Source organism: Cervus canadensis, chromosome 19 (assembly GCF_019320065.1).
Source record: "Cervus canadensis isolate Bull #8, Minnesota chromosome 19, ASM1932006v1, whole genome shotgun sequence".
Lineage (NCBI taxonomy): Eukaryota > Metazoa > Chordata > Mammalia > Artiodactyla > Cervidae > Cervus > Cervus canadensis.
This window is the reverse complement of record NC_057404.1, coordinates 24,439,300-24,464,499: the sequence shown is the minus strand read 5'-3', so window position 1 is coordinate 24,464,499 and position 25,200 is coordinate 24,439,300. Positions and strand designations below refer to the sequence as shown.

Here is a 25,200-nt window from a genome sequence, read left to right as displayed (position 1 = left end):
TCGCCTCCGGCTGTTTAGTCCAGATCCTAACAGGCCATGGACTTGTACCATTCCATGGCCTAGGGTCACGGACCCCTGCCCTAGGAGATGAGTGGTCCTAGGTTGGCAGCTAGCACAAGAGTGAGGACCTCAGAAATATCACAAGGAAACGAACTTTGCCAATAATCATATGAGCTTAGATGAAGGCTCTAAAATCCAGAAAGAACTGTAGCTTTACCAATAATTGAATTATAGCCTTATGAGGTCCTAAGCAGAGGACCCAATTAAGTCATTTTTGGATTCCTGACCTTCGAAACTGTGAGATAATGAATGTGCATTTAAGTCACTAAATATGTGGTAATTTATTACACACAATAGAAAACTAATGTAGACATCTTGTACTTTTAGATATAAAGAATATTAACACAACATTTTTAGGGAAGAATGACATTTACAAGTATTAAAGTGATACCTCAAAGATGTATTTGAATTTAAAGGATACTTTGACCTATTAAAATTCAAAATAGTGAGAGAAAAGGAAGCAGGGAAAGACATGGAACAGGAAGTAGCCAGGTGTCCAAAACATATTAAGTCTAACTAGTTGCAAACATCTTTCATCCTGTGCCTTAAAAAATGGGAAGAATATGCTCTAAATTATTAATTAATGAGAAGAAATGTCCAAAAGGCATAGCCATATGAAAAATTAATGCCCAGAACACCATTCATTATCACCTAGTGTTGACTGAAATTATGCTTGATTTTGAAAGCAAAACAGGAAAGCAAGTTTATGAGTTATGTATATAGATTCTTGCATGACCTTCTAGGTCAGTTTTTTTCAAATGCAACTTTCTGTTAGCAGTCTATTAAAATGGGATTTTTTAAAAATTAAGACTTTTAAAAAAAGATTAGTAAGCATCACCCGAGATTTAACTGAATCAGACTCATCTGAGGTAAGACCACTTACACACACATCCCACACACCAAAGGTTTAAGATTCCAAGTATCAGTTTAACCATTAATATTTGACATTATTGGGCTCATCACAAAGAGGTCAATTCAGTGTGTGATAGAAGCAACTTTATGGCTACAATCTTATACATCTTGTTCAGTGGTTCTCAAACTTGGCTGCACATTGTAATTACCTGGAGAGCTTTATAAATTCTGATGCTCAAGCTTCTTCTGGGAGCAATTATATCAGAATCACCAAGCATCATACCAGTTATTTGTAGTTTTTAAAGTTCCCTAGACAATTGTAACATGAAATTGCTGATGTGTAGCTAATACCTTGCATCTTTCCACATACTTTTTAACATATAATTATGTAGCTCAAAACCCAAAACACTAGTGGGGGATATTTGGGTCAACTATGACTGTCCCACTTTGATAGAACATAAAACTGAAGTTAACTGTTTAGGGCCACACTGTAATAATTCTTTTTTGCTGAACTTCATGTTTACTATCTTAATTTATTTAAAAAAAAAAACCCTCCAAAACATCAAAATAAGGCAAAGTCCATGTAATGAAGTTACATTATCCCGATTTGTAGAGACAAGGACAGAGAGACCACTGATTCAAAGGGATCTCCCTAAACAAATAAGATATGGACCTGAGTCTGAGTGACACCAATGTTTCTGGTGCTTGAACTGTACTTGTGATTCCTCATGTGTGATCCCCAGATCAGCAGCATTAGCATTGCTTTGAAACATATGAGAAAGGCAAATTCTCCACTCCAATCTCAGACCAACTAAATCATAATCTTTTGAGCTGGGGTCCAGCAATCTGTTTTAACAAATCTTTTATATGATTCCTAGGCACAGTAAAGGTTCAGAAACACTGTACTGTATTCTTCATTTCTGTCAGTAGCCTATTTTTGAAGACCCAGTTTAGCATGTGGTAAGAGAAATTAAAATGTGGGGATAAGATATGGTGAGGGGCTAAGGGATTCTCTCTCACTATCTTCCTTTACTCCCATTTCCCATTTATATTAACAATATATTTTGGAGAAATGCTATCAGATATATAGGACTGGGAAAAGATTGGGGGGACACTAGCGACCTTTACTTTCAGTGATGTTCAGCTACTTTCATATAAATACAACTGTTCTAAGATGTTGATGAATAGTTTATCCTTTCAATTAAAATATGAGTTTTAAAAGGTTTCATTAAAAATGAGTATCTTGGGTCTTTACCCTTCTATTCTACACACACTGAGGATGGGGGGCCAATCCCCCCACACCAGGCTCCTCACCTGGACTGGGATGGGAGGCACTGGATTGGCATCCTGCTGGTGAGAACCTGATCCTAAGAGAGAATGTGTGAGAGTGAGGGGTAGAGATAGGGACAGACAATCAGACAGAGGGAGACATCTATCTCTAGGACCAACCAGGCGAAGCCCATTCCTCACCATCTGATCCCAGCCTATGCTGGCTCCAGAGGCCAAGGCTCTCATCACACTTGTTGCATTGTTGTCTTCAGTCTGGCTCCCTGCCCACCCCACCATAGTTCCTTGAGGACCCTTTTCCCTCATGAAACGTTCCCGTGGGCACAAAGTCTGGAAAGCACCAGTCTGGGAGTCTGGTACCCACAGGTGCTTAGAACATGTTTTCCATCTTATGAGTGATGATAAGGTTGAAGACAGAATGGTCTCAGGATAAGCTGAGACAATCTGCTGTGAAGACAGTACACAAAGGTGAAGTAGCTGCAGAAGGACATGTGATAAGACTGTATATTTCTGCCTCCCAACTCCACATTGGAGAATGTTCTAATATAGAAAGAGTAGCTGATGGTTCAGGGGAGAGGAGTGAAAGTTGCAGGAGCAAAGTCCCTGAGAAGCTATTAATAAAAGGCATGAGATCCTCAACAGATATGAGGGACTGAGTGCTGTTAGGATCATGTATGCAGAGGGGATGGCAGAGAATGCCTGGTCAAAGACAGGTAGATTAGGCTTGGAAAGCTTTGAGACATCTAACCTGATTACTTGCAACTTCTTCATGAATTATGCAGGGGGCTCATTAGAATGCAGGAAGTTTGCTAGTGATTGTGGAGAAGTAATGTAGTAGTGTAGGTAGGATGACAGTAAAAGTTGGAAGCAATTCTTTCATAGTCCTTAGTTCAGTTCAGTTTAGTTGCTCAGTCGTGTCTGACTCTTTGCGACCCCATGAATCGCAGCACGCCAGGCCTCCCTGTTCATCACCAGCTCCCGGAGATTACTCAAACTCAAGTGCATAGAGTCGGTGGTGCCATTCAGCCATCTCATCCTCTGTTGTCCCCTTCTCTTCGTGCCCCCAATCCCTCCCAGCATCAGGGTCTTTTCCAATGAGTCAACTGTTCGCATGAGGTGGCCAAAGTATTGGAGTTTCAGCTTCAGCATCAGTCCTTCCAATGAACACCCAGAACTGATCTCCTTTAGGATGGACTGGTTGGATCTCCTTGCAGCCCAAGGGACTCTCGAGAGCTTTTTCCAACATCACAGTTCTAAAGCATCAATTCTTTGGTGCTCAGCTTTCTTCACATTCCAACTCTCACATCCGTACATGACCACTGGAAAAATCATAGCCTTCACTAGAAGGACCTTTGTTGTCAAAGTAATGTCTCTGCTTTTAATATGCTATCTAGGTTGGTCATAACTTTCCTTCCAAGGAGTAAGCATCTTTTAATTTCATGGCTGCAATCACCATCTGCAGTGATTTTGGAGCTCAAAAAATAAAGTCTGACACTGTTTCCACTGTTTCCCTATCTATTTCCCATGAGGTGATGGGACCAGAAGCCATGATCTTAGTTTTCTGAATGTTGAGCTTTAAGCCAACTTTTTCACTTTCCTCTTTCACTTTCATCAAGAGGCTCTTTAGTTCTTCTTCACTTTCTGCCATGAGTGGTGTCATCTGCATATCTGAGGTTATTGATATTTCTCCCAGCAATCTTGATTCCAGCTTGTGCTTCTTCCAGCCCAGGGTTTCTCATGATGTACTCTGCATATAAGTTAAATAAGCAGGGTGACAACATACAGCCTTGATGTACTCCTTTTCCTATTTGGAACCAGTCTGTTGTTCCATGTCCAGTTCTAACTGTTGCTTCCTGACCTGCATACAGATTTCTCAAGAGGCAGGTCAGGTGGTCTGGTATGCCAATCTCTTTCAGAATTTTTCACAGTTTATTGTGATCCACACAGTCAAAGGCTTTGGCATAGTCAATAAAGCAGAAATAGATGTTTTTCTGGAACTTTCTTGCTTTTCGATGATCCAGCAGATGTTGACAATTCGATCTCTGGTTCCTCTGCCTTTTCTAAAACCAGCTTGAACATCTGGAAGTTCTCGGTTCATGTATTGCTGAAGCCTAGCTTGAAGAATTTCGAGCATTACTTTACTAGTGTGTGAGATGAGTGCAATTGTGTGGTAGTTTGAGCATTCTTTGGCATTGCCTTTCTTGGGGATTGGAATGAAAATGGACATTTTCCAGTCCTGTGGCCACTGCTGAGTTTTCCAAATTTGCTGGCATATTGAGTGCAGCACTTTCATAGCATCATCTTTCAGGATTGGAAATAGCTCAACTGGAATTCCATCACCTCCACTAGCTTTGTTCGTAGTGATGCTTTCTAAGGCCCACTTGACTTCACATTCCAGGATGTCTGGCTCTAGGTGAGTGATCACACCATGGTGATTATCTATGTCATGAAGATCTTTTTTGTACAGTTCTTCTGTGTATTCTTGCCACCTCTTCTTAATATCTCCTGTTTCTGTTAGGTCCATACAATTTCTGTCCTTTGTCGAACCCATCTTTGCATGAAATGTTCCCTTGGTATCTCTAATTTTCTTGAAGAGATTTCTAGTCTTTCCCATTCTGTTGTTTTCCTCTATTTCTTTGCATTGATTGCTGAGGAAGGCTTTCTTATCTCTCCTTGCTATTCTTTGGAACTCTGCATTCAGATGGGGATATCTTTCCTTTTCTCCTTTGCTTTTCACTTCTCTTCTTTTCAGAGCTATTTGTAAGGCCTCCTCAGACAGCCATTTTGCTTTTTTGCATTTCTTTTCCATGGGGATGGTCTTGATCCCTGAGCAACCCCACATCCAAGGGGTGGAGGCTGCACAGGCTCAGGAGGACTGAGAGGAGCTACTCCACGTTCAATGTCAGGAGGGGTGGCCGTGAGGAGATACCCCTCGTCCAAGGTAAGAGAAACCCAAGTAAGACGGTAGGTGTTGCGAGAGGGCATCAGAGGGCAGACACACTAAAGCCATAATCACAGAAAACTAGCCAATCTGATCACAGGACCACAGCCTTGTCTAACTCAATGAAACTAAGCCATGCTGTGTGGGGCCACCCAAGACTGTCAGGTCATGGTGGAGAGGTCTGACAGAATGCGGTCCACTGGAGAAGGGAATGGCAAACCACTTCAGGGTTCTTGCCTTGAGAACCCCATGAACATTATGAAAAGGCAAAATAATAGGATACTGAAAGAGGAACTCCCCAGGTCGGTAGGTGCCCAATATGCTACTGGAGATCAGTGGAGAAATAACTCCAGAAAGAATGAAGGGATGGAGCCAAAGCAAAAACAATACCCAGTTGTGGATGTGACTGTTGATAGAAGCAAGGTCCAACGCTGTAAAGAATAATATTGCATAGGAACCTGGAAATGTTAGGTCCATGAATCAAGGCAAATTGGAAGTGGTCAAATAGGAGATGGCAAGAGTGAACGTTGGAATTCTAGGAATCAATGAACTGAAATGGACTGGAATGGATGAATTTAAATCAGATGACCATTATATCTACTACTGTGGGCAGGAATCCCTTAGAAGAAATGGAGTAGCCATCATAGTCAACAAAAGGGTCTGAAATGCAGTACTTGGATGCAATCTCAAAAATGACAGAATGATCTCTGTTCGTTTCCAAGGCAAATCATTCAATATCACTGTAATCTAAGCATATGCCCCAACCAGTAATGCTGAAGAAGATGAAGTTGAACGGTTCTATGAAGACCTACAAGACCTTTTAGAACTAACACCCAAAAAAGATGTCCTTTTCATTATAGGGGACTGGAATGCAAAAATAGGAAGTCAAGAAACACCTGGAGTAACAGGTAAATTTGGCCTTGGAGTATGGAATGAAGCAGTGCAAAGGCTAATAGAGTTTTTTTGCCAAGAGAACGCATTGGTCATAGCAAACACCCTCTTCCAACAACACAAGAAAAGACTCTACACATGGACATCACCAGGTGGTCAACACCGAAATCAGATTGATTATATTCTTTGCAGCCAAAGATAGAGAAGCTCTATACAATCAGCAAAAACAAGACCGGGAGCTGACTGTGGCTCAGATCATGAACTCCTTATTGCCAAATAGTGTGGATACATATCCCTTATTATGTATATGATTTGCAAATATTTTCTCCTATACTTTAGGTTGTCTTTTCAAAAAAAAAAAATGAGTATCTTAATTAGTGACATAGAAATGACTTTTTGATCTTAAGGACTTGAGATAATTGGTGTTTAGGAACCCAAGGGTGGTTAATTTCCTTTCTCTGATGCTAAACTGGTTCAGATTGCTGTCGTTCTGTAAAATAAGAGTGTGCTTCTTTAAGGCCTCTCTTGCTGTATTTTAAACCACATTTGAGTTGTACACTGACTACAAGGAAATGAATGAAAATTAAAGGGCCACTCTTATTTATCAGAGACGTTGGTTAGTAACATTTTGAGCAAACTATGAAGCCCATTCATTTAAAGAATTATATAAAACATGCTTTGGGCACATTCAGATCTTTTGGACATTTATCTCATGGGGTGGGGTAAGAGAACAGAAAGATAATGAAGAGAAAAGGGAAAAATTAAAGACAGAAAGGAAGGGGAAGAAGTGAAAATAAGTAGACAAGAATTGACATAGATAAGAGATAAAGGAACTAAAAGAGGAAGGAGAGATTGGAAGAATGAAGAAATAGAGAAGGGATCAGGAGGATAGGAAAAGGGGAATGAAAAGAGGTCAGGAAAAGAGAGGGAAGGGAAGCAAAGAAAAAGAAGACAGGCAGGCAAAGAAAAATATTAAACAAAGCAGTGAAAACAATGCAGACTTCAGAGCCTGGGCAATTTTTCATGAAGTGCCACTTGTAGAGGACAGACTGCAGAGATGCTGGCTCCGAAGGTTGATGGTGGCAGAAATCATGATTCCAATTTGCAACAAATGGTATGAAAGGCAGCGGGACCCCAAATGGAGAGCCCTACACCGAACGCAGTGAAGCAATAACACAGAGGTAGTGGAGGAATGCAGGGATGCTGAGAGGTTAGTTCTCTAGTTGACAACCATTTTGCGTCTGATGCGTAATCCACTGTTGCAATGGGGGAAAAAAAAAACTTTTTATCACGAGATCTCTCATTTGGAACAAGGAAGTTTGGATGTTTACAGGAATGCCTTTGAAGTTTTATTCTGTGATGAGCTTTAACTTAGCATTTACTTTCATCCAAGACTTGGTCATTTTCACCTGTTTGCTGCAGTCAGTGGTCAGTGCAACTGACTCATAGTAACTTCTTCCTCTCTCTGGTGTAGCCTAGGCATAACTCATAATTCTTGAGCCTAGTTTTCAAAGCCCCTTTCTCTTTATGCCTGTTTATTTGTGTGTGTCATCTTGATATTACAGTGTATAATAGAGGTCCTGCTTGTGTGGGGTAAGCACCTAGTTCCATTGTATCATCTTCCTCATCACCCTAGTCCATCCCCACAAAGGCTGTCAGAAGAACTGCATTTCAGAGAAGCAATGGAAGGAAACATTTAGGAAGTGCAGGCAGGGAAAGTGGTGAGGAGCCCAAATGGGATAGAGAAAGAGCCTATGGATTCAGAGAGAAAAATGGTGGGAAGTTGCATGCAATATGCATGTTGGATCCTTATAAAAATATTCTGAAAAAGCAACTAGTGCCACAAATTCTCTAGGTAAATTTTTGTTTGGATACCATAGAAGAGGCAGGGTTTTTCATCTGCATGAAGTTGGACAGAAAGAGCATTGAGATGGACAGATTTAAAGAGACTGGCATCATCAGAAATCTTTGGCCACTATAGATTCCTACAAACCATGGAATGGGGACTGTAAGGGAGAAGATTTGAGGAGGAATCAAAGCAATTTCATCTAGTTCCCAAGGGGCACTTGTAGCATATGTAACTATGGTTTACATACGTGTAAGAATGGTATACCTGTTGGGCTGCGTGTGCCATTAAATATAAGACCGTTTACTACTTTGAAGGATGAATTACTTTCAAATAACTTCTTGACAGCAAGTATTCTCTCCCTATTCAGACCAGCAGCTCCTTGAGGAAAAATATCTCCCCTGGCTTTCGAATAACCAGCAGTATTTAGCTTAATGCTAAGCACATAGCAAGGCATCCCTAAGACTGTGTGCTTGGCAGATTGCCCAGTCCACTTCTTGACTCTCACCCTTGCCCTTTGGTGTCCAAGGACAATCACAGCTCTTGAAGATGCTCCACTCAGGAGGGAGCATGATAGGTCTACCTGGATCACAGGGGACCAGAAACAGGGACCTATAGACACCTGTGGTCCAGAGCCACGGGTAACATGGTCTTTCAGAAACTATCAAACTTATCATGACTTTTCTCCAATGCCAGGAACAGAGTTCTTTGATGGACCCCCATCTACACACAACTAAACTTATAGATGTTAGAGCTTATCGAAATGATGGCGATATAACTGAAAGGGAAAAAGAAAAGCCCAACTAGGAATTGAATTGAGTAAACCTTTCTTCTGTACTCATCCTTGTTTGATTGTATGAGCGATAGTGTACCAAAGTGAATCAAAGTCCAAATGGATATCAACAACTTTCATATGTAGAAAAGATTGATAAGAAGGGTACATGTGCTGGAAGAATATCACAGAACTGCACATTTTCCACTTTCCCCTCTCATTTCTCAATGATCCTTTGAGAACTGTGTGAAAGTAAAGTCAGAAAGGAAGTTCTTACATTCTTAAATCCTCTGTAAAGAATCTGGAGTTCCTTCTTGGTAAATTTGCTCTGGGCTTCCAGAAGCTCGAGAGCCTCGGGCCGATGCCTGACGGTGGCCATTTCCAGTTCATCTTCCACGCTATCTGTGGAGGAAAACCAAAGTCTTAAGAACAGTCACTGCTCACCAATGGGTATTCACAACAAACAGGAAAATGGAATGAAATGCTTACTGGATGTTTGTGACACTTCCACAGGAAGGATTCTCACACTGCCAACAAACGTCTTTATATTTCCTAGGATATACAGTATTAAGCTAATCCTACAGAATATTTTTTCAAACTTTCTAGTCATTAGACATCACAATATGAACATTTTTACAATATAGATTGAAAAGTGTAAAAACTATGAACAATCTTAAAACCTCAAAAACATTTGAGGTTTTTAAGATACATATGTATATATATACATAGACTTATATATATATATAAATACATATATACACTCTCTTGTGAGCCCATGAGCTATAGCCCACCACGTTCCTCTGTCTGTGGGATTTCACTGGAGTGGGTTGTCGTTTCCTTTTCCAGAGGATCGTCCCAACCCAGCAATTGAACCTGGATCTCCTACATTGCAGGCAGATTTTTTACCAACTGAGCCACCAGGAAAGCCCTATATATACTAAGTACTAGTGATAAAAATGGGATTTTGTTTAACAGTCAGAACCACACTTGTATCATGCAACAATGAGGCAGGACTCCACTAATACACTCTGAAGATTCCATTAAAATCAAGTATCTTGCCAGGGGCTACAAATAAGTCAATCAGATTAGGTGCTGAAGTGAGGAAAGGACTCCACTGCTGGTTTGACTGGCATAAACCCAGCCTTCACAAGGGGTGGACTGGAGCCAAGGGGACCTTCTGGCTATACCCTACTGTGCAGCCAAGGGAAACCATACTTATGGATAAATGCTGAAATATTGTACTTTGCTTTGAGAATTATATATGCATATAATTTCCCAAAGAGTCTCTACACAAAAAAAGAATTTTGTGTCCATGTAAACCTGGGAGATTCTGTAAAGTTTAATGCTGTTTCAGAGCAAAACACTGGAAAATTTTCAACAAAGACTTCTATTTAACTTCCGTTTAACCCATTGACCCCAAAGGTATTTGTCCATCGAACCCCTTCTCTCCACAAGGAACCTCTGCTAAAATCTTCATATGGAATTAATGAATAAGTGAATCAAGAAACAAATGATGTTGCCACTACTGTTCCCATTCCTCTGGAGACCTTTGAACCTTAGCTGCCTTCTGGAAAATTATTTCTCAAACTGAGGTTAGTGGACAGTTGGTGGATCTTGAATGCCTTGTTTGGAATTACAACGTTCTCTTTGCATTTTTCTGAGAAACATAGCCTGGGAAAAACTAGAGGAAATTTTAATTAGATTTTCTGAGCAGTCTCTCAATCATAGCATAACCTCCTCTGGATCCAATGACCCTTCCATTGGAAAGAAACAAAATAGAACATTAACTTCTCAACCTTTGCAACCACATAGCAAGCTGAACCACACTATCAACCTGGTTTCTCCCTCCAGCTGATGCAGATTTACAGATGCTGAGACTGAGGCAAAAGACTCAGAGGGTCACTGTAAGTGAACTAAATGTGATGATGAGCATCACACGCAGTATTCAAAGTATCACACTTGAAGAGTCTGCCTGCAGACTCTTGTTTACTTAGCTGACTGGTACCTCACTTCTTAATGACTCCTACTTGCCAAAGGGCTGTTTTTATTTCTAGAAGGCTGACAAGCTCTAAAAACATACCTGAAATCATCAGCAATCACCAGCACATGATAAGTTACGGCAGCAGCACCACCTAACCTAATCAAGACGCAGATTCCTGGAGGCAAACTCTGCGGAGAGCACAACAGGACTCCAAAAAAGACTGGGAAATTCACAGTGTGACTCAGCCACTGTTTAAAAGCGTGCACTTTGGTTGTTTTTTTTTTTTAAATTCACTGTGCTGTGCTTAGTCGCTCAGTCATGTCCAACTTTTGTGACTCCATGGGCTGTAGCCTGCCAGGCTCCTCTGTCCCTGGGGATTCTCCAGGCAAGAATACTACAGTGGGTTGCCATGACCTCCTCCAGGGGACCTTCCCAACCCAGAGATCGAACCCAGGTCTCCTGCAATGCAGGCAGATTCTTTACCAGTTAAGCTACCAGGGAAGCCCTTTTAATACAATACTTAGAATTCATTAAGTACCAAGAGATGGGCTAGGTGCTCTGCTGCTATAATTCTAATCCTCATAGTAACTCCACAATGAGGTAGAATTGTCCGTTTTTTACATAGTCGGATACTGAGTCTCATAGAAGTGAAGAGATGTGTGTCCCAATGTCACATAGAAGAAAAGACAGGGGTTGAATTTATACCCAAGTCTTCGATGCCAAACCTTTTTTTTTTTTTTTTTGCCAAACTCTCTCAATACCAAGAGAAATACCATTGATTAAAATTAGCATTTTTTTCTCTTCTTTCCTGCACTGTCAACTGAGAAGTGAACTAAATCCACCAGGTCCATTTCCTCTCTCCTGTTCTCTTTTCATTGTTGTTCACCGATAGGCTGTGTCTAACTCTGTGACCCCATGGACTGCAGCACGCCAGGCTTCTCTTTTTAATCTACTGCAATCTGACTTTCTGTTCTTGTTATGGGTTAAATTATAACCCCTCCAATATGACTGAATTTGGAAGTATGACCTTTAAGAACATAATTAAAGTTCAAAGATGTCATAAGAGTGGGGCTCTAATGCACTATGAACTGTTTCTTTACAAGAAGAGAGGAAGATAGCAGGGATACACAGGCACAGAGGAAAGGCCACGTGAGGACTTGACGAGAAGGCAGCCATCTACACACCAAGGAGGGAGGCCTCAGGAGAAACCAGCCTGGTTGGCACCTTGATTTTGGACTTCCAGCCTCCAGAATTGTGAGAAGATAATTTCTGTTGTCTAAACCACTCAGTCCAAGGCCTTTTGTTATGGCAGCTGGAGCTAATACATGCACTTAAGTCACTTGTTCAAGTTCAGACTGTCTCTAGCGTGCTAACGTCCAATTTTTTAAACATTCTGATGAGATTATTAATAAGAACCTCCATCCTCCAGAGAGCTTTTGCTCTAAGCCTGGCATATTTTCTGTCATTTGAATACCAACAAAAATCATGTGAGACATGTATCATTGTCTTTATTTTACATGGAATAGAAAGGGACTCAGAGATTCAAACCTGATGTGAACAGCTGACTCATTGGAAAAGACCCTGATGCTGGGAAAGATTGAAGGCAAAATGAGAAAAGGGCAGCAGAAGATGAGATGGTGAGGTGGCATCACTGATTCAATGGACATGAACTGGGGTGAACCTCAGGAGATAGTGAGGGACAGGGGAGGCCTAGCATGCTGTAGTCAGAGTTGGACATGACTGAGCGACTGAACGATACAGATTAACTAACTTACTCAAGATCACGTAGCTACTTAGTGACAGAGCTGGGATTTGATCTCTGACTTTTTAATGTCAAAAGATCATGAGCTTAGTGATATGGTGTTTTAAGAGATAGCAACAATTATATATCTTGGAGATGAAGTATTTTAAATCAGAAACCAAGCAGCCAGGGAACCCCAGTGCTCTGGGAAAACACGCCTGGGTGCCTTGAGGAGATCACTGTGGTGGTGGTTGATGCCTTGCTGATTAGAAACATGTAGAATAAGGTTTGGAAGTGATGGGATCGCAGAGCTGGAAAGAACACAAAATGTTGTTTGCTTTCCTGTATTTTGTTGTTGTTGTTCTGCTGCTAAGTCAAGTCGGACTTTGCCACCCCATGGACTACAGCCCACCAAGCTCTGGTGGGCTGTCTTCCACTATCTTTCTCTGTCTTCCACTATCTCCTGGAGTTTGATCAAACTGAAGTCTGTTGAGCCGATGATGCTATCCCATATTTTACCACTGAGAGATCTGGGTTCAGATAGGCTGGGTGGTTTATTTGGGCATAAAACCAGAAGCAGGTGGCACTCTGGCCCCCTCAATCACCTCGAGGCTTCTGCCAAGGTGTAACTATGCAGGAGCCTTGCTGTCAGAGTAGCATTGCTCATTCAACGGTGCTTTTGCATCCTGACAAATTGAATACAACTAGTGTTTTAACTCATGTGTCTTCTAACAGATCTGTTTTTAATCAGATGACAGATTCCCAAACCCAGATACCCTTGAGCTTCTCTGTCTCTTTTTACTTTTTGTTCCTTAGACTTTAGTCTCTTAGGGCCAAGGATGTCCTATGTCTGAGTCAACTGTCCCCTTAGGCCATGACACAGTTAGGCCAGAAATTGGAATTCAAATCACCTGGAAACAATAGTGAGTGTATTAGTTTTTCAGTTGTGTCCAACTGTTTGTGACCCCATGACTGTAGCCCCCCAGGTTCCTCTCTCCATGGAATTCTCCAGGCAAGAATACTAGAGTGGGTAGCCATTTACTTCTCCAGGGAATCTTGCCTACCCAGGGGTCAAACCCAAGTCCGCATTGCAGGCAGATTCTTTTCCTTCTTAGCCACCAGGGAAGCCCCCAGAAACAATAGCATGAATTTTAAAAATAGGTCTCTTTCTCTTATGTCTCACAACTTCTCTTAAACTACAGTAGAAGCTTATTACAGCCTGATTCATAATTATACAAATTTGACTCTATCCAAAGTTGAACCATATTCCCAGAAACTAACTATAGAACATCTTGCTTTACAAACAGATCTGAGTGTGAAGCCTGCCTTCCTCAGACACACATTTATAAACAAAGCTCATAATGCTGAAATAAAACTTTTTTATGAAGAATAATGTTACTTCTTCCAAGAAGTTGGTTCAGAGATGAGCCCTTGGCTTATTGTAGCAGGGAACATTGTGAGACTGTGGCATGTTCTTCCACCTGAGACCTGCCAGACTACTGAATAGCCCAACAGCATCTAATTTGGCAGACTAAAAATGCTCCATTTAAAATGATGTGAGATCAATGAATAACTACTTGAAGCATCCTAATCGTAGTGGGTCTATCAATAAAAGGTCCATTTCTCAATATAGCATGACCCTTCTCTAAAAACTGTATCAATTTTTATCATGAAAAATCATAAATACTAAAGCTTTAAAATTCTATCTGAGCTGAAATTGATTTGTCTAGCAAAAAATTCAACTGACTTGACTTATATTGCTTTATCTCATTTATAAAAGTATCTTCTGAGTCTTAGCACCTAGTGTTTGTCCTTTATTAAATTAGCTTAAAAGCGATCTGATCTGTATGGCAATAACATCACGATGAGGATGATTACCTTCTAAAATTACATTATTATTAACTATTTTGAAGCTTCATCCAGTGACATATGGGAAGAGGATTTAACTAATTCTGCTCCAGGTTTTAGCTTTCTACTAAGAGGTGCTGGAAGATTCTTTACTACAGCACTGGAAACTGATCCTGAGAACTTCCAGAATAAGAGGGAGATGTTTAGTGTTCAAGTCTGACACGGGTATGTGCATGCTCAGTCGCTTCAGTTGTATCCGACTCTTTGCGACCCACTGGACTGTTAGCCTGCCAGGGTCCTGTGTCCATGGGATTCTCCAGGCAAGAATACTGGAGTGGATTGCCATGCCCTCCTCCAGGAGATCTTCCCCACACAGCGATCGAACCCATGTCTCCCGAGTCTCCTGCAGTGCAGGTGGATTCTCTACTGCTGGGCCACCGGGGAAGCCCATTCAAGTCTGACTCATTGGGATAAAGATAAAGCTGCCTGGGAGGAGTTTTCCAAAGCTGATCTTCATGACATCTATCTAATTTCTTTCTTCCCTCTCTCCTTTAAAAACCTGTCCAAGCATAGATAAGATGCCATATACTCAGCACTCCATTCTGTTCCTTAGTTCCATGACTCCCAGTGCTCAAAGTGGTTGGAATTATAATCAATTGAGGAAACTTACTTTCAGGGGTTCAGAGAAGGCAATGGCAACCCACTCCAGTACTCTTGCCTGGAGAATCCCAGGGACCGGGGAGCCTGGTGGGCTGCCGTCTATGGGGTCGCACAGAGTTGGACACGACTGAAACGACTTAGCAGCAGCACTTTCAGGGCTTATGGAATTGGCTTAGGTTTGCACAGCAGGTGATAGCAGATGAGCTGGGATGACACTTACCCATCTTCTTTCATGTTTTATCATTTGACTTCTCTGGATGGAGAGTTCAAACCTGGGTCAGGCCCTAAAGCCCCTTTTTACATTTTGTCAACTTTAAATGCTTAATCTCAGGAAGGTGAAGGCTTTGGAGTCCTCTGAACTCTCCCTGTCTTCACAACCATTCACCACCCACCTACTGGGAGCTATTTTCTGTTGCACAAGGAGAGTATAAGTGCAATTATCTCGAAGTTAATCACGCACAGCCCACTATCCATCTGAAGCCGGCGGTGGGCGGTGGGGGGGGGGGGTCATAGCACTTCCCAGAGCACCCTGAACAATTAGTACCCCCATATTTTTGTTAGTTGGACATGCATTACTTCAACTCTGACCCTAAAAGCATGTTAGGACACAAAAAGCCCTTTATAATGAACACTTTATCCTATTCATTATTCATATATCACATGGAAAATGAAAAGTATCTTGAAAACGGCCAATTATGTTGAATGTCCTCTGTTAGAGGTGGTTGTCGGCAATAACGTTGCAGTTTCCATTCCAGGAGAACTTGAATTGCCTTGCAATTTCATGATTGAATTCAATCACTTACAAAACATAACTACTCAGAGGAAAATTGCTGGAGCTATTTCTCACAGCACTTATGAATGGATTGTCTCTACCTTATTTATAAACATAAATAACTCTTCAAACAAGCTTAGATTTTAAAATATAATCACCTAATTGGAATGCTTGTTATTAGCATGAACCATAATGTTACTGCAGTCAGTCATAAATAGCCCCTTATGATAGGAGCTATTGTTCCATAGGTGGTAAGGTCTGTTGTTTTTTATTTTTTGGTAAATGAGGGAAATAAATATTGCCAGTCATTATACACAGAGGAAAAAAAAAAGAAATCTACAATAGAAATCCTGAGGAAGGGGGAAAAGGAACAAGAAATGTGATTGAATTCTCACATAAAGGTGTACCAAAAAAGTAGATATAATAGTTTGAAAAGTCAACAGCTGAGACAGACTATGATCAAAGAGAAAATTTAAAAAGTAGTGAAACAGAGATAAAAAATGATAGCCCATCATAGTTCACTAAATTAAAAATGCCCCAATAACAGTTTCTTCTGAACCTTGATAAACTTTCTCCTATTTGTCCTAAAAGTCTAATATTAATAGCAAAACACTTTTATAGCATTTGTTCTATGCAAGCACTTTACACACAATAACTTATAAACTCCCAGTCAGCATTCTCTGGATGTTATATTCTATTCTACAGATGAAGACACTGTCAGCAAATTAAGTAACTTGCTTCCAGTCACACAGAAGCAAAGCCAGGGTATGAACTCCGGAAGGACTGGCTCCAGGGTTACATCATTACTATTCTGCTGTTCTGTCTGCTACAGAAAATGAGGGAAGATGATGCTCTACTCATCTATAAATGCCACACCCAACCCAGAATCATAGAATTAGTAGCAAAAGGGCTTTACACAGAAGGTAGAGTTATGTTAGAATTGAAAGTGACCTGGAATCCAGCCCCTCAACTGTATACATTTAAATACAGCGTCTTAAATGTAGTGGTTGTAGATGGAGGGCTCTTGGGCACTTCAGAGCATTCACATTCTAATAAGCTTCTGACTTCAGTCAGGGGCAGGCTGGGATGTGGGGGGCCACGGACTAAAAGGAGCCCTGAGGCACAGTAATGATATCTGACATCTGATGGCTGGCTCTTTGTGGGAAACAAAGTTATTTTCCTTTGTTACTAAAGCTAAACATCGTGATTATTCTGTGCACAGGTATCATCACTCTGTTTTTATAGGTGAGAAAATCAATGTTGGAAGGAATGTTGTAACTTCTGAAGGACATATAACTTCTGGGATATATAAATAGGAAGTTATAGAGTCAGGACTTAACCTCAAATTTACCGACTGTAAAGTCTAGAAGTGATGGCTGATTACCTGAGAACAAAGGAGGGAACATAAAGGTGAAAAGCAGCATGAATGCATTATAGCAAATAATAATTACAATAAAAGAGTCAGGGACCAAAAGGCAAAAAGCTTTCTTCATTTTACGTCATTTCCAAAGGTAACATGCAGGTGATACATTTCTAAAAGCTTCTTAATTAAAAATATTACATTTATAATATGGAACGAACATTTGGAAATTTTATTTACGCCAAATATAATGCCTGATTCGTAAGATGTTACTGTGGAAGGTAAATAAATGGAATTCATTATCTAGGGGAGTTAAAAGCAGTTTGTGTAAGTTTAGTGATAATAAATTCTTGGCTGTATGCTAGGAAAATGTTTTCAAGCTAATGTCAGTGATGGCAGTAATATTCTGCCATAAAACATCTATCCATCATGCTGTGTTTAAAATAGAGTACTAGGAAGACTGAGCAGTGATCTAGGTTTGGTTTTGTTTTTTCTAGGTTTAAGCTATTGATAATTTGTTGGTTCAAAGAAAGTTAGACTGTGTAGTTGACATGTCAGCTGGACATTTGTTGTGACAAGTTAGTAAAACATGCTGTGCCTGAGAGCTCCCATCTGTTCAGTGCCGTAGAAATAAGCATAAAGTTGTACCCAATATTGGAGCATAGGGTGACTCAGCATTAACTAAGATTATATTAATAAGTGTGTCTGGTACACAGTAAATACTCAATTGTAATGTTATTGTTAGATTTGTATTAGTAGTAATTACAATAACATCTGGTGTTATGGTATCTAGAATTCTTCATTCTAAGAAATTCTTCGGTAGCTCTAAGTTTTTGTTTTTTCTTGGGTCTATTTCTCAATTCTGGCACTGGAAAATGTATTTTACCACTCCAAGCTTTCATTTAAAAATCTCTAACTACAGTTAATATTTGTTTCAGTTTCAAAAAATTATTTTGAGAGATTGCTGACATACATTAATCTATCCATAAAGGACAAAATTATGATTATTAATAGTCATTGCATACTTCCTAGTGAGGCCTGGTTCTAGAATCTTTAGGAGTGAGGATCCTGTTACTGTACTTCTTCAGTTTGAATTCCTTTTCTGATTCCTGTTAGCTGTATGACCTTGGGCACAGTGTTTAGGCAGTTTATGCCTCAGTTTCTTCATCCACAAAAGGGGGACAGTAATAGGACTTGACAAAGAACTATCAAGAGGTTGAAATGAAATAATGCGCAAAAAGCATTTAAAAATAGAACCTGGCACATAGTGTTTAAAATATCATTATATAATTTAATTATTAAAGAGTCCTTTGGGATGAGCATTATTTTGTCCATTTTAGATGGCTGAATTGAGGTACAGAGTCGTTGAAAAACTCATCCAAGAACACACAGCAAGGGTAATTCCATCAGTTGTCAAAGAACTTTCCCTAAAAATTGCACCCAGTTTTTTTTTTTTCCTTTTTGCAGAGGCTCAGTGCTGAGCAATTGTTGATCATGGGATCCACCAGAAATCAAGGCTTCCTTGGGGACCTTTTATCCTCTTCCAGTTGGGTACTGACTACAGAATAAGGACGATTTTTTTTTTGGAATGGAATTTGAGGCAATAGCTTAGCTTTATTGCTTGTCATTTCCTCCCACATACCTTATGATCTAATATCTGGCATAATTTACTATTGTCTCAACAAAGCCTGCATTATCAACTTTAATCCTTTTGTTTACGCTATCTCCTTTACATGGATCTGCCTTTCTTTTTCCTCAACCTCTCTCTTTTTCTTGAAGGCTCAGCTCAGTGGATTTCACGGAGAAGAGGCCTCCTCACATTTCTATATAGCATGTGAACTGTCTGTTGTCAGCTCTGATGGTGGTGTATGTCATTGACCTGCTTGAATAGCTGTCATTTCTTCTGTAATATGAACATTTTGAGACAAGAGATCTGTGTTAGTTATGGTGCTACCACTAATGCCTAGCATGGTTCTAGACATTAGTGACATTCACTCATTCACTCAGTATTTACTGAGTGCCTCTTATAAGCCAAGCTTAAGACTGTTCAAGGTCTTGTGGAAACTTGAATGAATAAAAAAGACAAAAATCCTTGCTTCCATGGACCTTAATCTCTAGTGAGTCACAAACAGGACATCGGAATAGAACTGTCAACTGAGCAAATGGAATTATAGATCTGGGGGTGAGAAACCAATTCTCAGCTGAAGATGTATATGTCAGAGTCATCACCATGTGAATCATATTTAAGACCATAAGTTCAATGAGATCACTAAGGAAATGAACGCTAGTAGAGAAGAGTACTTCTTTCTTTTAATCAGTGAAAGAATACATAAAGGAATTAGAAGGTCAAGAGAGTAGGCAAGTCCAGGATAGGACTAGCCCAGAAATGATTCAGTTTTTAAGAATTACTTTTGATGGGGGGGTGGTATTCCCTTTTGGGAGCATGTCTTGGAGCTTCCCGCTCATGTTCACCAGAGAAGAAAGTGACTGAGTTGTATGGATATGTTTAACATTCATGGAACACAGACCCATTTTCCCCAATGGTCTTCACATATTCTCCATGTTTTAAAGCCTTTATTCATGGTAAAGAGGTGTCTCTCTTTGAGTCTATTTTTCCGCAGCAGCCAGAGACAGCTTGGATGTAATCATGACTCTTAATTGAAGGTGCTTAAACTCATCTTAAGGGAACTGAGATGTAGCAATTGTGGCAAAAATCATAGAATCTCCCATTGCATCACTAAGTGGGTAAAGAGTTGGATGTGACCTCAGAGAACCAGGGAAGAAAGTTATGCAGCAACAATGCATGGGGTCTTATTGCACAGGCTCTGCTTCATCTTTCCCACTAGAATGTAAGCTCCTGATGGATAGGCTCTATATTTGGCTTGTTCATGGTTGCACCCTTAGCACCTACGATAATGCCTACCATGTGATACGTATTTGTAAAAGTTTGTCAAAATGACGAAATGATCTGGGCTTGAGTTTCAGCTCTGCTGCTTAGTAGCTATAGAATTTGGGGCGAGTCACTTAAGATCTCAAATCCTGTCTTCTCATCAGTGAAATGGAGATAATAATAGCACTCTAACAAAAACTCTGAAGATTAACTGGAATAATATATGGATTTTGCACAACGTATGATGCATGATAAAAATCTGCATTCATGCTTTTTGCTATTATGATGATGGTTTTGCCATTGATCCCTCTAACAATTTGCTTATGTAAAACATTAACTGGTTCTACAGTGTCATTGGGATAAATGCGATTTTTATTACCTCCAGGAACACTCACTGGAGAATGAATATCTACCACTAAGCAGATTCAGAGAACACTACAAGTTACTTCGAATTCTTTTTCTACCCAAAGTGTCAAATGAGAGTGTTTTGCAAAAAGGTGTATAAGGTTTTCCCTGTCAGTACGTCTCCAAAACTTGTTTTTCTGTTATTCTTTTTTTTTTTCCCCTTAAAGCTTACAAGCAAGGATGGTCATTGTTTCTGTGAAAAGAAAACCTTTTGCCCATCACACTTGCTGCTGTATATCCCCTAGCAAGAAAGCAATTTGAAACTAGGAAAGCTAAACTTTAACCTTGTAATCTAAGCAGATAACACAGCAATGCTCTATATTTTATAGACCTGGTGGAGTGTAAAATTGAGTCTGCTTGAGGTGTTAGGCTCCCATTTTAGTGTCTAAAGGAAACCAGCAGAAACCACACTGGATTCCTGTTCAGCCCAAGTATTACTTCTAGGTCATTGCAAATGGAAAATAAGAATTGTGACTCCTAATAGAAACTGCACAAGTGACCAGTCATGAAGTCATTAATTAAAAAAAGAGAAACAAACAGTGAAGACTTTTGTTTATCTAAACTTCTCTGTAGCTTCTTGCAAGTAATCATCACTCTACCCCTTTTGGACCAAATTAACAGTAAGGGAAATCATGGAAAGATCAAGTAGAAAGTAAAAGATTTCATCATATAGGTAACTTGAAAAAAATACATCAATCAACAGTAAAGGTTTTATACAATAATGGTTTGTGTTCTTCAGACACTTTAAGCCAATATGTCTGAAATAAAGCTATCATCATCTTTTCTTAACCTGCTCTCCTGACCTTCTCTGTTTCTTATCTTGCTTACTGCCACCATTACTCTTTTGGCAGAATCGTTTTGTCCCTTTGCTGTTTTTCACTTAATACCACCAATTGTTTCCCAATGTTTCCAGCTACACTTTCAAATCCATACCTTCCCTCCCACCACTGTTGCTTTTTGTAGAGGCCTTTTCCCTCCCCTGTAGGTCTAGTGGTGGAGATTCTAAACTTTGGCATCACCCTGTCCAAGGTCAAATCCTTGTTTTGGCACTTGGTGATTGGGAGATCTTGGCTTAGTGATTTGATTTTTTTGTTTAGTTCTCTCATCTAAGTGGGAATTTTAATTGTGTTTTCCTTATAGGTTTGTAGGACATGTTTACAATACTTGTTTAGGCTTAGAATACTGTTGTGCCCAGTGAGAATTAGCTGTTTACAGTGCTTCTTGCATAAGCTTTTTAAGCAGTTTCCCAGCTGATCTTCCCATTTTTTTTAAAATCTCCCTCAACAATTTACCTGTTTTCTGATTTACTTTTTGTCCTTTTCTCACTCCAATGTTTGCTTGGCTCCTTGATTCAGAAACTAATACCCAGCTAGCTCTTGCTGACAGTTTTGAGACCTCATCTGCGTCTTGTCTCCAAATGTTGCTTTGATCCTTTGCTACTCTTTAACTTCAAGTTCACCATCAACCCTTCTGAAGCTGGACTTGTGTCCAGCCCCTTGGACTATTGGCTGGCTTTAGCCATCTCAAAACCTCATCAGGACAGAGTCACACCCTATGTTGATCTAGCAATCCCACTGCTGGGTGTGTATCCAAAAGAAATGAAAACAGGATCCCCCATGTTCAATGCAGCATAACTAAGACATGGAAACAGCTGAAGTGTCCATCAATGGATAAAGAAGTGAAGTAAGTCAGAAAGAGAAAAACATATATTACAAATTAACACATATATATGGAATCTAGAAAGATGATACTGATGAACCTATATGCAGGGTAGCAATGGAAACAGAGAAACAGTGAAAAGACTTGTGGACACAGTGGGAGAAGGAGAGGATAGGACAAACTGGGAGAGTAGCATTAAATATATACATTACCATATGTAGAAAGCCAATGGGAATTTGTTGTAGGACACGGGGAACTCAAATCCAGTAATCTATGACAATGTAGAGGGCTGAGATGGGGGGGAGGGAGCTGGGAGGGAGGTTCAAGAAGGAGGGAACATATGTGTACCTATGGCTGATTCGTGCTGATGTATGGAAGAAACCAACACAAGATTGTAAAGCAATTATGTCCAATTAAAAATAAATACATTTAAAATTAAAAAGTAAAAATAATAAAAAGAAGATATAGTATATATATTCAAGGAAATATTCTTGATCCATGAGAAAAAAGGAAAGCCTGCCATTTGTGGCAATATAGGGGGACTTAGAGGGCATTATGCTAAGTGAAATAAGCCAGGAAGAGAAAGACAAATATTACACAGTACCACTTATACATGGGAATATTAGAAAGAGTCAAACATAGAAACGGAGAGGAAAAAGGTGGTTTCCAGGGTCTAGGGGGTGGGGGAAATAGGGAGAGTTTGTTTAAAGGGTACAAACGTTCAACTATAAGATGAATAAAGTCTGAGGAGCTAGTGTAAAACATGGTGATTGTAGGTGATAACACTGTATTGTATAATTGAAATTTTCTGAGAAAGTAGAACTTAAATAGTCTCACCAAACAGAAGATACATGTGTTAGGTGATGGATGTGCTGATTAATTAAATGGGAGGGGGGAATCCTCTTACAAAGTTTATGAATATCAAATTACCATGCTGTACACTTTAAATGTCTTGCAGCTTTATATGTTCAACTATAACCCAACAAAGCTAAAATAAAAAATAAATAAATAAAAACCTTGACCGGCTCTCCATTTCCTCCCTTTTCTGCAGAGTAAAATCCAGCCTGGTGTTGGCTGTGTGGACCTTCAAACTCTGGTCCCAGCTCACCTTTTCTGGCTGTTTCTTTTCCCTGGGTCTCATTGCTCTATCTTACCCTTGGTCTTTTCAAGTGATAGAATATTCCTCCCGCTTTTTCTCCCTCCAGTGAAATAGTTCTTCTCTGAAAAGCACTACTAAAATATCACGTCTTTGTGAAAAGCACCTGGGGGATATTCAGTCTCACCTCTGCGGGTGAAGGAAGCCATTGTGAAGATCACAAGTAGTGACAGAATAACAGTATTTGCAGCCAGCACATTACTAGCCAGTCACTGTTGTCAAAACTTCACATGCTCATTTAATCTTTTGATCAAGTGTGTAATATTTACTATTGTTACCTCCACCGTGAAGACGGGAATATAAAACTCAGAAAGGGTAAGCAACTTACTTAAGGTTTCTATAGCTAGTCAGTCACTGAACCAGGATTTTAACCAAACCAGGTGGTCCCAGAGTTATCATTCTTAACTTCTTGACTCTAAAGCACTCCCTAGTATTGCTTCTCACATCATTTTACTTGTCTTCATAGTGTCTGGGTGATTTTTATAGATGTTTATTTCTTTCTTTACAGTGTCAGCTTTCAGTGTTCCCTGTTCCTGACACTATTACTGTTCAGTTAGTGCTCCATAAATGTCTGCCACATCTAAGGGAAATCTAAACCTGCTAACAAGAAACAGTTGCCCTGAGACTTCTGCCTCTAGCTCTCCTGTATCAAGACTCATTCACAATTTAATGAAGACTTCAAGTTGATAAAAGATGGACCAGAAAAAGGAACGCCTATCTTCCTATGTGTCACTAAATACCCATGTAAGTTTAGATAAGCCACTTAATCTCCCCATTTTTTAGTTTGTTCAGTGGAGACTTTAGCCCCTAGAATCTGTCCTTCTCCCAGGAGTTCTGTGAGGGTGAAATAAGTTACTCAAGAGGAAGAAGTCTAAGACTTGTAAAACGGCCATGCAGAGAGAAAGGACACATTCTAATCAGTAAAACACATTGTTTACAGTAAGTAATGATGTGTGTGTGTGTGTGCATGTGTTCCGTTGCTAAGTCGCCTCCAACTCTTTGCAACCCAATGGACTCTGGCCCGCCAGGCTCCTCTGTCCATGGGATTTTCCAGGCAAGAATGCTGGAGTGGGTTGCCACACCCTTCTTTAGGGTATCTTTCTGACCCAGGGATCGAACCTGTGTCTCTTGTGTCTCCTGCTTGGCAGGTGAATTCTTTCCCACTGAGCCACCTGGAAAGGCCCTAAATGATGGTGCCAATTAATCTTAATTGTTAGTAAGTGAAGTTTCTAACTTTTCCCACTTCCTATTTCTCATGGGTAGTGAAGTGTCACGAAAGAAGAAGATTTTGTGTTAGTTTTGAACATCCACCATTTGTCAAGGCAGAAAAGAATCACTGACTCCCACAGCTCTGGAAGGAGACTTGAGACACAGCCTGTGCTTCTCATTTGTAGATGATGAGATTGATGTTCAGAAAGGGAACAATTCATTTGAGGGGCTACCACATCTTTCTGGAAAATATGGACTAAACAAGGGTGTCCTAGGTAGATTAGATAAGTGGAAAAAAGATTCTCTCTCTTTCTTTTTTTTTTGGTAAAACTGAACAAAAACAATTAACACAACTAGAGAGCTGGTAAAGCACAAAGGTTGCAGAGCACCATTTCTGGAGTCAACCTCTCGCTCTCCCGCCACACTTATTTCAGATGATTTGGGTGAGTTAATTAACCTCTCATCCCTTGGTTTCATAGTCCGTAAAACTGAAATAGTAAAGAGTGTCCATCTTTCAGGATTATTTTTAGGATATAATGAGTTAAACTGTGCAAAACTCTTAGACCTGCACCAACCACAGAGTAAGCCCTAGATGCTTGTTAAATAAATAAAAATAACATCTGAGAATTTAGCAGTTTTGGAATTCATACATATGATGAAATTGAAGGACTGTGTTTTCCACTTGCAAATTAAGTTTACAAAACTTCATGGGTTTTTCTGTTCTTCCAAAGATTTTCCTGAGTACATGCCCAGGCAGAGCTTTTAGCTGTGTCACCAGGAGTTACCATGAGACTGATTGTCAGAAGGTTAAATTTTTTTTTTTTCAACTTCCTGGAGGTTACTGTTGTATTTTTAATTGGCGGTATGTTG

General features: G+C 40.0%; 1 protein-coding gene across 5 annotated transcripts in view; it reads right to left on the bottom strand.

Moving 5' to 3' along the window:
- The window catches only part of KCNIP4 (potassium voltage-gated channel interacting protein 4), a 1,241,727-nt gene that overhangs the window by 93,537 nt on the left and 1,122,990 nt on the right, over positions 1 to 25,200 (bottom strand). For all 5 annotated transcript variants that reach the window (XM_043438745.1, XM_043438750.1, XM_043438749.1 and 2 more), the window contains one exon: positions 8,927 to 9,051. In XM_043438745.1, the coding sequence (XP_043294680.1) occupies positions 8,927 to 9,051 (125 nt within the window). The remainder of the gene's footprint in view (positions 1 to 8,926; positions 9,052 to 25,200) is intronic.